Source organism: Dendropsophus ebraccatus, chromosome 2 (genome assembly GCF_027789765.1).
Source record: "Dendropsophus ebraccatus isolate aDenEbr1 chromosome 2, aDenEbr1.pat, whole genome shotgun sequence".
NCBI classification, from domain to species: domain Eukaryota; kingdom Metazoa; phylum Chordata; class Amphibia; order Anura; family Hylidae; genus Dendropsophus; species Dendropsophus ebraccatus.
In genome coordinates this window covers 143,992,710-144,007,296 of record NC_091455.1, presented here as the reverse complement: position 1 = coordinate 144,007,296, position 14,587 = coordinate 143,992,710, and the positions used below count along the sequence as shown (strand labels likewise).

The following is a 14,587-nucleotide window of genomic DNA, read 5'->3' as shown; positions in this document are numbered from 1 at the left end:
GGATCAATGTATCACCAGAAATCTAATGCCCATAACTTGTGATATTTTATTGTTCAAGAAAAGCCTCCCTTGAACCTTTTTAATGAATCGGCCATGACAACATCATGTGGCAGAGAGTTCCACAGTCTCACCGCTCGTACAGTAAAGAACCTGCGTCAATGCTGATGGTGAAATCTTCTTTCCTCTAGAAGCAGAGGATGCCCCCTTGTCTGGCTACAGACCTAGGAGTAAAGACCACTACAAAGATCTCTGTACTGTCCATTCATATATTTGTACATTGTTAATAGATCACCTCCAAGACGTCTAGCGTAAATAACCCCAAGCTTGACAACCTGGCCTGGTACTGTAACCCACTCATTCACTTAATGACCTTTGTGGCCCTCCTCTGCACCCGCTCCAGTTCAGCTGTGTCCTTCTTATATACCGGAGCCCAAAACTGTACACAGTATTCCATGTGTGGTCTGACCAGTGATTTATAAAGAGGCAAAACTATGTTCTTATCTTTAGCATCTATGCCTCTTTTGATGCATCTCATTACTTTATTAGCCTTGGCAGCTGCTGCCTGGCACTGATCACTAAAGTTGAGGTTACTGTCCACCAATACCCCCAGGTCCTTTTCGGAAGTATCTTTACCCAGTGTTTTATTATTTAGCACATAACTGTATTTATTATTTCTACTGCCAAAATGCATAACCTTACATTTATCCACATAAAACTTCATTTGCCATTTCACCGCCCAAGCCTCCAGGTTCTCCAAATCCCTCTGTAATATGATATTATCCTCCTCTGTGCTGATTACTTTACCCAGTTTAGTATCATCTGCAAAAATGGAGATTCTACTCTGTAGCCCCTCTACAAGATCATTAATAAAATATTAAAAAGAAGTGGAGCCAACACTGACCCCTATGGTACCCCACTATTAACTAAAACCCAATCTGAATATGTTCCATCAATGACCATCCTCTATTTTCTATCACACAACCAGTTATTTACCCATTTGCATATGTTTTCACCCAGTCCCAGCATCCTCATTTTATATACCAACCTTTTAAGCGGCACAGTATCGAATGCCTTTAAAAAGTCCAGATACACAACATACACAGCCTCCCCCAGGTCCAGTCTATAACTGACCTCCCCTAGAAGCCGATCAGAATAGTCTGACAGGACCGATCCCTCATAAATCCATGCTGGTGCTCTGTGATAGGATTATTTTCATTAAGATACTCCAGTATAGCATCTCTTACAAACCCCTCAAATACTTTACCTACTATAGATGTTAGACTTACGGGCTTATAGTTTCCAGGATCACTCTTTGACCCCTTCTTAAATATACCTGTCATTATAGAATCTTAAAATATTAGGAATAAGGGCCTGTCTAACACAGTACTTAATTCTTGCAATGTCGGCTCGGTGACTTATAGATTTGAATGTTTTTAAGGCGTCTCCCCACTTCTTGTTGTGTTAGGCAGGATGAGATTTATGGGAGGATTTACATTATTCCTAGTCATGTCGTCTGTTATGCGATTCTCCTCTGTGAATCCAGTAGAGATTAATGTATTAAGTAGATTGGTCTTTTCCTCTTCCCCCTCCCACCATTACACCCAGATTATTTTTGAGGGGACCAACATTTTCAGTTTTAAGTCTTTTGTTGTTTATATAGGTGAAGAACGTTTTGGGATTCGTTTTACTTCCTGTGGCTATCCTTCTTTCTGTTGCTATTTTTGCTTCTTTTATTTGCTTTTTACACATTCTATTCTTCTGTCTATAGTTGCTCAATACTTCCCCACTACCTTCTTGTTTTAGTAGTCTGAATGCTTGTTTCTTATCATTTATTGCACCCCTTACAGCTGAAGTTAACCACATTGGTTTTCTCCTATTTCTACTACTTTTATTCCTATATGATATGTGTCCTTCACATGATCTTCCCAGGATGCCCTTAAATATGTCCAATATCTCTTGTGTATTTTTATTTCTGAAGGCATTGTCCCAGTCAATGTCCCCAAGGTCCCCTCTTAGTTTTTAGGAATTAGCCTTCCTGAAATGTAATGTTTTCGTAGCCCCTCTACTAAGCAGTGCTTCACTTTCAAATATATGTTAAAAGGGCATTTTGACCATACACTATGGATAGGTGAAGGCTTGCCGGGGCAGCATCAAGACCTAGCGGGTATTATCACTGTAAGGCTGATGCTGGTAAAAATATTTTACAGGCAATAGCAAGTACCATTAAAGGAATTATTTTTTTTGCGAAAATCCTTTTTCTTTCAAATCAACTGGTTTCAAAAAGTTATATAGATTTGTAATTCACTTCTGTTTCAAAATCTCAAGTCTATCCTTACTTATCAGCTTCTGTGTGTCCTGCAGAAAATATTGTTTTCTCTTCAGTCTGACACAGCGCTCTCTGATGCCATCTCTGTCTGAGACAGGAACTGTCCAAAGCAGGAGAGGGTTTCTATGGGAAGTTGCTACTGCTCTGTGCAGTTCCTGTCTCAGACAGAGATGTAAGCAGAGAGCACTGTGTCAGACTGGAAAGAAAAAAAAACACTTTTTGTGGGACACACATCAGCTAAGTATGGGAAGACTTGAGATTTTTAAATAGAAGTAAATTAAAAATCTATATAACTTTCTGAATCCAGTTCATTTAAAACAAAAAGAGTACCCCTTTAATTTTGCATAATAGGGTAAGTCAGCTTACTTTCTATTTGGATTGGATACTTTTGCTTTGCAAGGTCCTTCAAGCCTAAGAAATGTCAATACATTGGAATTTCACACAGTTATCTTTGGGATTACTACTGGTGTGCACATTGTCCGTGGCTTCACCCCGTTAGTCAAGAGTGGAGGTAAGAATAAAGACACTGTTAAAGGCGTTGTCCAAGCAGGACTCTTTTAAGGTATATGCTGACTCTTTTAAGGTATATGCTTAGGTAGGGGTAAATAAAACAAAATACAGTACACTTATCTTTCTAGCGCCCATGCTGCCGACAGTTTTATGCAGTCTAGGTCTCAGCACTGATTGGCTGAGCAGGCCTGTGATGTCATGTCCCTGGACCTGGAGGCACTACACAGCGAAGGTCTGGAGTTGCATAGTACCGGCAGCAGCATGGAAGCCAGTAAAATAAGGGCCCTAGTACACTAAATGATTACTTGGCCCATTACCGTCCATTCAAGATGATAATTGTTTAGTGTAATAGTGCATGTTGAAAGGCCATGATCAGCCAACATACACAATGTCAGCTGATCATTGTCTTTCAACATTTTGAAAAAGCAGTATTTTTGCACCAGCGGTCTGCTGCATGTCACTTCTTGTAGTAGGAATAGTGGCAGCAGACCCTAACTGACTTAAATGGGTAGCCTGAATGATCTAAGGATCGTTCAGGTGGCCCCTTTCGCTGATCCCCACTTTTATATCTTAAAAGTCCTGCCTGGCCAACCCTTTTAATATTATACTTTGTCTTATCTTTTCTAGAAAAGTCTAAAAATCAAGGCCAGTCAACATTTTTTTTATGGACATGCAGGAAAGCATGTTCGTCTGAGCCTGGAACTCGTTTGAGTATTAAGGTACTCAAAGGTGCTCGATGCTCAGATGAGCATCTTGCGATACTCGAGAAAATGGCATCATCCTTTTCCTGCAAGTTTGGCCGCAATTTCTCAGCCAATAAACATGCAGGAGATTTTTTTGGTACATCGTGCAATGACGTGGGACCCATACATGTCGATAGCAGCGATTGGTTGGCCAGATCAGATGACTCGGGCATATAAAATTCTGGGCCGCCGGTGCTCGCCTCACATGCATGCTGGAAGAGATTAGGGACAGAGCTCCTGATTGTCAGGGAGAGCGTTATGGAGGGAATTTGCTTTCCTGTAGGCAGGGATACTAGACAAAGAACCCAATGTAAGAGCTTAAATATTGAATTTTTTTTTGAGTACTCCAGATTGCTGGCTGGGACTTGCAGTGCAGCTACCACGATCTTAGCTGCACACTGTGGTGATCGACTGCTGCCAGAAACATTGTTAGGAAGGGAATTAGCATTCCTGTAGGCAGGGATACTAGACAAAGAACACAACAGCCCTTGTAAGGGCTTAACATTTTTATTTTGCTTGGAGTACTCCAGGCTACTGGCTGGGACTTGCAGTGCAGCTACCACGATCTTAGCTGCACACTGTGGTAATCGACTGCTGGTGCAATTAGGCAGCCTCAGAGGCATCCATGCATACTGCCCCTGCTGTTTCCTGTCCATTTCCGTGGTGTTTCCATCATTTTTTGAGGTTGACAGGTTTTCACGCAACCTTCCCTGGGCCGAGCTTGGGTCCCCTGCAAAAATGCTCGCGTTTCCCATTGACTTCAATGGGGTTCGTTACTCAAAACAAGCACCCAAGCATCGGGAAATATTCGTCTCGAGTACCGAGCACCCGAGCATTTTAGTACTCGCTTATCACTAATTATGAACCATATAGACTTTTTGTTGGATTAAAGAGGTTGTCCAACACTTTTTTCTTATTGGAAATGGGAATAATTTGTCATCTGTCCTTTTCCCTTAGTTGTTTCCTCTAACCTATTTTCACCTCTGTGCCCCTGGTCAACCTCTGCTGCTGCTTTTTGGATTTGTGTTTGTTTACATAAAGAACTTCCAGGTCAGAGGGGTCAGCAGGGACATCACAGCTCTGTAAGCCCGTAGCTCCACCCCTCCTGTCTGAATCTAGCTCCGCCTCCTCTACCCATAGGCAGGAAATGTCTGTATTACTACAAGTGTATTTGAGCAGCATGGTGGCTCAGTGTCTGCCAATAACTTATATTATTCAATAAACCAGATTTCTGAATCTTTTATAGGTTGTAGGACTACAAACCCCAGCACACATGGACATGTTAGGAATTGTAGTTCTGAATTAAACATACAGTACAGTAGCTATCCTACAGGGGTGTGTGTGGTGGGGGTTCTATGAGCCAGGATTCTGGTGCAAGTTTACCTCAGCAATAGGTAGAATGGTGACTCTCCACATTATACTGCCCTAACACTGTACATCTTAATAGTACAATAATAAAAATATAGAGGGAGATTTATGAAAGCCTGTGCAGACGAGCAGGGGGGCAGTCGCCCATAGCAACCAATCAGATTGCTTCTTTCATTTTTAAAAAGGCCTCTAAAAATGAAACCTAGTATCTGACTGGTTGCTATGGGCAACTGTTTTCCTGTTCCTTTGCACAAGTTTTATAAATCACCCCCATATTTCTTTAATTTATAATATCTCCAACCTATTCTGCAGTGCTGTACAGAGATTGTAGTCACAGAGCCCTTTGATGCACAAAAGTCCAGGTCAGATTAATGCAATGTTTCTCCTCGCTTTCTAAGAGCCATAGCGCTTTTATTTTTCCACCTACAGGGCTGAATGGGGTGTCATTTTTTATGCCATTATCTCTAGTTTTTATAAATATGTTATTGGTGTTACAGAAAAATTTTGATAGCTTCTTATAAATTTTTTTGTGATATATAATTTAATAAAATTATGCGGGAACAATAATGTCATTTTAATAGATCGGACAATTCCGCACGATTACGATGTAATATGTTTATTTTTTATATATATTTTTTTATAATGGGCAAGGGGGTCTTTTAAACTTTTATTGGGAGGGAGCTTATAAGGTTTTTTTTTTATTACTTTTATACAACTTTTTTTATTACTTTTTTTATTTTTTTTTTTTACTCTTTTATCACTGTAAAATATGCAAACATTAGATTGCATATACTGATCTATGCTATGCCATAGCAAAGCATAGCATAGATCAGTGTTATCGGCGATCTATGTATAGAGCCTGCCTGAGAGCAGACTCTATACATGGATCGCCGAACCGACAGGACGGAGGTAAGGAGCTTACCCTCGCCTGTCGGCACATGCGATCAGGACCCCCGCAGCACGGTCCCGATCACTCAGTGACAGATGCTTGATCTGTCACTGAGCACTTAAACGCTGTGATCGCTGTAGATCACAGCGTTTAAGGGGTTAATGAGAGTTGGCTGCGGGATTGCAGCTGACTCTCCTTATCTCCAGGCCCTGGACATCGATGTGAGCGGGATCGCTCTCACTGCAGCGGTCCCGCACACATCAGGAAGCCCCTGTAGTCAGGAACGTACATATACATTCCTACTGCACGGGGTATGTGCAGTAGGAAATTATATATACATGTTACTGACGGGAAGGGGTTAATTACTGCAAGTAAGTAGTGTATGAGCCTCACCCACTATTAGCATACCATAGTACTAGAATACCAGGTAGCATACAAGGTATAAAAACTGGAGAAGAGGAAGACACAGAGCTGACTCGAATAGAAAACAAAGCTCATGGATTGGCTGCTCTGACCCAGCCTCTGATTGGTACTCTAATGGTGCTTTTAGACGGAACGATTATCGTTCGAATTTGCGCGATGACGATCGGATTCGAACGATAATTGTACGTGTAAACGCTGCGAACGATCAAACGACGAGCGAGAAATCGTTCATTTTGATCTTTCAACATGTTCGTCATTCGCAAAAAATTTGCAGATCGTTCTGTGTAAACAGTCGTTCACCAATTTAACCTATGTGTGAGATAGGCTTAAGCGATCGCAAAACGATCGCAAAACGATTTTTCCGCACGATGTATCGTTCCGTCTAAACGCTGATCGTTATAAAAAACACATTGTTCATTCAAAATCGTTAATTGTGCGATCGGGCGAATTATAGCTCTGTCTAAAAGCACCATAACAGTGGTTCTGATTGTCAGGCAGTCGAACCTGTATATAGCACAAAGCAGATGACCTTTCCACCAGCACCATGAACAAGACTAGCATGGTGGCAACTGAAAGAAGTTGCAGGAACAAAGAAAAAAGGTCAAAAGTGCTGTAAAACCAGTGTTATGAAGACAGATACTCATGTTTTTCACTGAAGTTTAGGGAAGAAAAGTAGTTATAAGATACCTGTATAGAGAAATGGATGTACAGTAAATAAACATCTCATTATTCAGTCTCTATGGATTAGGAGTCTATAAAGAATTGTATTTACACAAAAACATTTGGAGACCTTTTGGGGGGAAATTTTTTAAGTTTACCTGTTTTTTCAGGAGCAGTGGAAACATTCTGTGGAGTGAAAAATCATGCTTTTTTCTATCAACCTGGCAGAATGTCAACTGTAAAGTTCGGTGCAATAGAGATTATTTTACGGGGTTGTTTCCATGGCTTGGACTAAGCCCCTTAGTTTCAGTAAAGCAAACTGTTAATTCTTCAGCACATCAAGAACATTTTGAACAATTGTATGCTTCCAATTTGTGGGCTCAGTTTGGATTCAGTCAGACTGTGCCCCAGGGTCCCAGCGCACAAAGCAAGGTCCTTAGAGGCATAGTTGGGTGAGTCTGATGTAGAAGAACTTTACTGTCTCATACAGAGCCCTGACCTCAACCCCAGCAAACACCTTCAGAATGATCTAGAACAGAGACTGGGAGTCAGGAACACTTGTTCAACATCAGTATATGATCCCACAAATGCTGTTATCACTGCGAAGGAAGAACTGTCTCCATCCCAAATAACCTTGATCCTATTATGATTGCATTTTATCTGGGATTCTCACATTTGTTTTCTTCTGGGGCCTCAGCTAACAAACCGAGGTAATACCTGAGCCTCACACAACAGACCAAAGAGATACCAGGGCCTCACCAAAAAATAAAAATATTGCTTAGCCTACATATCCTTTTTTCTCCTTGTCTAACATTAAAATAAGTACAAAAACTAGTAAATAATGTTGCTTAACCAGAGACTCATGGAGCCAGGGAAAGGATCATGCAGTATATATGCAGTGTCCCAGAACCCACGTGACACTGCTGCTGAGAATATATATATGTGTAGGGGGGCACTGTTAATATCTTTATTTCAGGGTCTTAAGGACAAGAAACTGAATTTCTCTGTTTTTTCCACTGTAACATATTCAGTGACAGCAATCACAAGCTGAAGATTCTTGTAAGAGTTAATTAGTTTATGCGTTTCAGCAATTTCTGAGTCCTGGAGAACATGAATACAGCCATAGGCTGGGTTCACACTACGTATATTTCAGTCAGTATTGCAACCAAAACCAGGAAGGATCTGTTCACACAATGTTGAAGTTGAGTGGATGGCCGCCATATAACAGTAAATAACCGCCATTATTTCAATATAACAGCCATTGTTCTAAAATAACAGCAAATATTTGCCATTAAATGGCGGCCATCCACTCAATTTCACCATTGTGTGATCATAGCCTTTCTGTGTTTTTAATCCACTCCTGGTTTTGGTGGCAATACTGACTGAAATATACTGACTGAAATATACATATACTGACTGAAATATACGTAGTGTGAACGCAGCCATAGGCCGCATCCATAGGCCGCATCCATATTCTCAAGCCATCGGGAATTAAATGTGAAGAGCTTGTGTTTAGAACCTGAACTTACTGTAAGTTCGCTCATCTCTACTCAGAGATGAGCGAACTATGTCAATTGGAAGGCCATATACACATAAACCTATGACAGAATCCATAATATGGTAGCATAGCATTGTGTGGAATCATAGTGCAATTTTTTTGTGTGTCTCACATTTTCACAATTTGAGGAAAAACTGCCAATTGATTATTTCATGCCAGTCCTGCTTACTAAGCAGTTCAAATCATCACAGGCCTAGCAATAAGAACATCAGCTATAGCAAAGTAAAGCGGTTAGAAGAATATAAAATGCACTTTACTACATTATTCGTAAACTTTATATATCAGAACTGGTTGCCATGCTAATAAATGCAATAATTGCCAGGATATTTGAAAACTTGTAAAAGTAACGAGTAAAACAAGTCACACATCACTTTATTACGAAAAAATAGCCATAGTATTAGCTGCTGTACAAAACGGCTATGGTGGCTTATTGTATTCTAATAAAACTTACCTTTTACAGGGCACCAAGCTCTTTCTCTCTTCTAAGATCCTGATTCGTTGCATTTGGGCATCATAACTGACAGAGGCCCTGGTGTTTTTGCCAGTATTATGATCGTACACTACTGTCCTACCCTCCCACTGCAAGGGGGCCTGGCATGGAGTAGTAGGTTCTGATACAAAAAAGCTTTTAGCGTTTACTTGGTTGATAGCTATGAGCAGAAGAAGAAGGGCCTCCATGATGAAGCTGCATAATCCTTGCACTTGTCCTTTCTCCATCATCCCTTTCAGTCAGCTGCTTTACACTTCCCCCTCCCTTCTCGGGTTTTGCTATCAGCAGGAGGAGGAGGGGCACGCAGTGAATGGAGTGATGTAATTCTCTCTGATCACAGACCAGAGGCGAACAGAATAACAACTGTATCAAATATAATGCTTATAGCAGTACATATGCACAGAAACAGTGTAAGAAAGAAAGTACAGATCATGTATGCATATTATATTGTAAGAAAAGTTTACCATCCAAAAGATATTACTCAGACCAGGGGTGTTGCTAGGGACCTAAAACATGTGTGTGTGTGTTTGTGTATATATATATATATATATATATATATATATATATATAACTTAAAAAAAAAAAAAAGATGTCACATAGGCTAGTATTTGAAATTGTGACTCACAGTTGACGTCTTCTCTGATCAGAGTCACTCACTTCTTTCCTTTCCATTCGGCCCAAGCCATAACCTTCTCTCCACAATCTGCCAGGAAAAACATCTTAGGCTCCTTGCTACACCACACACAGTAATAAGGTCTCCTCTGTGGCCTATATGCTCTGTGCTCACATAGTATAGGCCTTCTCTCTACCCCTACATAGTAGTAGCCCCCCTTTCCCTCTGTGTCTTCATAAATGATAGGCCTCAACTGTGCCTCCATATAGTATAGGTCCCCATGCAGCAGTCCTCATGTAGTATATGGCCCCCTGTGCAACACACCCTGTATATTATATGCCTCCCCGTGCATCAGACCCCATACAGTATATGCCCCCCTCTGCTGTGCAGCATGCCCATATGGAAAATCACCCCTGCTATACAACATCACCATATAGAATTTCCCTCCTGCTGTGCAGCATTACCATACAGGATACCCTCTGCTGTGCAGCATCCCCATATAGAATAGCCCCCCCTGTTGTGCAGCATCCCCATATAGAATAACCCCCCCTGCTGTGCAGCATACCCATATAGAATACCCCCCCCGCTGTGCATTATTCCCATATAGAGTATCCCCTGCCGTGCACCTGTATCTACAAACTGCTGCTGTGTTATCAGGTTATCCCTTATCCCTTGACAAAGCGAGCCACGCGAAACGTGCGTAGGGTGAGTAGGTGAGTGGGACTTGTTGCAATGCACGCATCCTCCTAGCGTCCATATATATTATATACTTTTGGTGACTTCACCTGTATATGTTGCTCACTGAGCAACTGTGACTTGGAATAGGATTTTGCCTGTGTACATCTAATTTTTTGTTGCTATTTACAATACTGTTTACATTGTTTACTATACAGTGGAGGTTGCTTGTATTGCCACAGTCACTTTAGCCCTTATCTATCTTTATGCATGTGCAATATATGATTTCATAAAACATATTTTCTTTTTCTTTTTTTAAAGAACAATTTATTGGGTTTTTTATAGGTATAGCAGACAATACATGGCTGTACATAAAGCATATGATAATCCCGTGAAACCAGGAGAGAAGAGAAACAAACGAACAAATATTGGGGTCCTTTATAGACACAAAGATATCCCAATGGTATGTAGCATGGGCATGTCCTCATGAAGCTGTCCGTCAAAGACCGACCCCACCAAGGTTTCACAGCCGTATGGCCTGCGCGAAAGGCTACAATAATCGATCGAGACCAAGTAAAAGTAAAAACCAAACATAAACAAAACCTTACCAAACATCTATCATCCCATGTGCCGAGGCCCAGGAGGGAAAACAGCAGGTGTTGCAAATGACCGCAAAAAAAAAAAAAAAATTATAGATGATCACGAGGCAATGACATTCTCAAACATCAAAAGTATTAGGCAACAAGCAGTAGTCTGAGTATATCGGAGAGAGGGAGGGGAGGGGATCAACGTCCCTGATGTGCTCCAGAGTCCCTTGCGGGTTGCTGAAATTTAAGTGGGCCTAGTGAGCCTTTTATGTCTTCTGTGAGGTACCACTCAGATTGAGTGAAAGGTTGCATTATATGTTGGATCTCCGATGGAGAGAAATATGCTATGAGGAAACGCTTCCATCTACAGAAGAGCGGCTCGGTTTGCTTTTCTTTATCTCTTAGAGCCAGCCTACATTCCACGTAGAAAAGATGCTGCAATCTCCCAATGACAGTAGTGAGAGTTGGGAGGTTAGGTGTTATCCATTCTGTAAGTAGACATAGTTTAGCAACCATTATAATTGAGTGAGCTAGGGCTGGGAGATAGGAATAAGAGCCCTCCGGGTCGTCAGGGTTCAAACTAATATGAAACAAAGCTTCCATTGGGGAAAGCGTAGTAGTGAAAGAAGTGACTCTATGGATAAGTTTGGACACCTCTCTCCAATATACCTCCAGACGAGGACAGTTCCAGATACCATGGAATAAGTCAGTCTTGGGGGTATCACATTTTGGACAGGCTGGTCTGCGTTGCGGAAGCGTTGCGGAAGGGGGAAACGTGAATGCATAAATTGCATTATATACTAGCTTAAGTTGCGTTTCCCTCCACTTCTCATTAACAATACGCTTGCATAGGCAGCTAGACCAAACTGAATATGTTTAGGCATGTCAGGGATATTCAACATCTTACTCCAATATTTACCAGGGGGTGTGCAAGAAGATGGCAAAAGTCGTGTGAGCAGTTTCTTGTAAAGAAGAGAAATGGAGTTACCCAGAGGATGTAGTAACAAGTCATCAAAGTCATTAGGGGGTGCCTCCGATGCCATGTCGCGTAGTCTAGAGGTGAAATATGATTTTATCTGATGATATGAGAGGAAGTCATTGGACAGGACATGAAAAGAGGCCGATATCTCGGGTAAAGTAAGCCATCGATGTTCAGAGGGATGAAGTAAATCCCCCAAGACCCGTATCCCCCCATTTCTCCACTGAGACAAGAGCCTACTTGTGGTGCCCGAAGGGAAGTCGGGGACGTTCCACAGGGGAAAGTGTTTAGAGCATTGGAATGATCTATGGAAGGACTGCCGGATTTGTTTCCACGCCAATATAGTATCCCGGACGACTATAGAGTGTTTTACCACAGGAGGGAGCACAGAGAGAGGACCATGCAGAACCGCCATAAGGTTCCAAGGTTCAGCCAGTTGCCGTTCCAGAGATGTGTTAGAATGGATGGAAGTGCTATGTTGCCAATCTAGTATGTGCCTGAAAAGACATGCTAATTTATAGCCACGGATGTTGGGAAAATTAATCCCCCCATCTTCTTTAGATAGCATTAATTTAAAAAGCGCGATTCTCGGTTTCTTGCCAGCTCAAATGAATTTTGTGAAAGTGGAGTGCATGGAGGTGACATCAGCATGTTTGAGTAACAGGGGTATATTTTGAAGCGGGTAAAGGAGTTTAGAGAACCCTGACATTTTGATCAACTGACACCTACCTAGCAGCGAGAGTGGGAGTTAATGCCATCTATAAAGATCTGACCGAATTTTGGCAAACAAAGGGGGGTAGTTAAGGGTGTAAAGGGAGTGAGGGGTCCTCCCCACTTTTATTCCCAAGTATGTCAGGGAGGATTTAGCAACGGTGAGACCCAGACGTGATAGGGCAGTGGATTGGGTTTTGGAAGGATGAAAAAGGGGGAGCAACTCTGACTTGCCTGTGTTTATTCTATAACCCGAGTAGCCGCTGAATTTGTTCAGTACCTGTATTATGTTGGGGACGTCATTAATAGGGTCGTTGGTAAACAACATGATGTCATCCGCAAATAGGGCTGCCCGCACCGCCTCACCTCCCACAGGGATACCAGAAAAGACTTTCCCAGAAGTAAGATATCTGGCTAGTGGTTCCAAAACTAGGTCAAAGAGAAGGGGCGATGGCGTGTTCCCTTTTGTAGGTGGATTATTGGGGAGAGAAAACCTGATGTATATATACGTGCTTTTGGGTCCGAATAGACGTGGGACAACAAGGTCCTAAATGCCCCCGAGATACCAAATGCATCTAGAACCTTCCCCAGCCAGGGCCATCTGACGTTGTCAAACGCCTTTTCCGCATCAAGCGTGACAAGGGTAGGATGGTCACCTCGAGTAAGGGATCTTTACCTGGTTTGGGCAGGAGTTTAATATAGGACATATCAGCTGAGGGAGGTAGGCCTTTGTCAGTGAGGGCATCTTGAAATAATTCAGATAGGGGGGTAGATAGTTGGTCACCCAAAATTCTATAGAACTCCCCAGAATAACCATCAGGTCCCGGGGCCTTGGAGGGTTTAAGATTCTTGATAGTTTCCAAAACCAGCTGGGGGGAGATAGGAGCTGTTATACGGGGGAGGGAGACCTTCTGGAGGAGGGTGTCTGAAGTTAGGGGATGGGCAGGTTCAGAGTACAATTGTGCGTAATATTGGGCTAGATATTCGCTGATGGCTTTTGGGCTGGCAAGAATTTGACCCTGCGAATCACGAAGGGTGGTGATGTGGTTAATAGTTCCGCGGCCCCTAGCTAGATTGACAAGTAACTTACCCGCCTTATTACCAAATTTGTGCAGTGAAGCTTCCATCTCTGATCTGTAAAGGTCCTCTCTCTGTGCGGCCCAGTCGTCAAATTGGCGTTTGGCCTGCGTCCAGGCTTCCTTAATCGTCTGGTTGGGTGTCTGTAAAAAACAACCATAACAATGCCGTAAGTGGTCGCTGGATGTTTTAAATTTCTCTAATGTTTCCCTTTTTTTGGCAGTAGTATAGGCAATGATATGACCCCGCAGTACAGCTTTTGCCGTGTCCCAGAAGAGGGCCCTATTATCCCTATGCTCAGCATTGTCTGCAATATAGCCAAGCCACCAGCCTCTAAGGAGGGAGACAAAGTTTTCGTCTCTGCTAAGGAGTGCGGGGAAGCGCCACAAGATATCAGTCCCCTTAGGGCTCGTTTCAACCAAAGATATCAAAACCGGGGAATGATCTGATATAACCATTTGTTCAATGGACGCATGTGTGAGCTTAGGGAATACAGATTGGGAAGTAAAGAGATAATCAATGCGTGACCACGTAGCCCTCGGGGCTGAGTAAAAAGTGTATTCCCGTTCTACCGGGTTATATGACCTCCATGGATCCAATAAGTCCGTATGGGCCAACATCAGGGGCAGTGCTTTATCTCTTGTGGACATGACCGGGGCACCTGAAGAGGAGGTGCCAGACGATCTATCCGCATGAGGACAAACCACTGAGTTGAAATCACCTCCTACTACTTTAAAAGGATGGGGGTCTGCCAGTATTTGTGATTCCAAGGAGGCAAAAAAAGGTGCATTGTTTTCATTAGGGGCATATATATTGTACAGACTAAGAGTCCCACAGGGTGTCTCGAGGACAAGGTTATGAGTCCGCCCCACCGTATCATGGGTGGCGCTCAAAAGTTTATGTGGGAGGTTCCTGTGGATTAGTGTTATCACTCCCGCCCTCCTGTCAGATGAAGGAGAACCATAAACTTCCCCCACC

The 14,587-nt window shown here is 42.4% G+C and overlaps 1 protein-coding gene across 1 annotated transcript in view; it reads right to left on the bottom strand.

Moving 5' to 3' along the window:
• The window catches only part of EPDR1 (ependymin related 1), a 30,340-nt gene extending 21,114 nt beyond the window's left edge, over positions 1-9,226 (bottom strand). Inside the window, exon 1 of the mRNA XM_069960348.1 lies at positions 8,929-9,226. Coding sequence (XP_069816449.1) covers positions 8,929-9,197 — 269 coding nt within the window. The 5' untranslated portion in view covers positions 9,198-9,226. The remainder of the gene's footprint in view (positions 1-8,928) is intronic.
• Between the last annotated feature and the right edge of the window lie 5,361 nt (positions 9,227-14,587).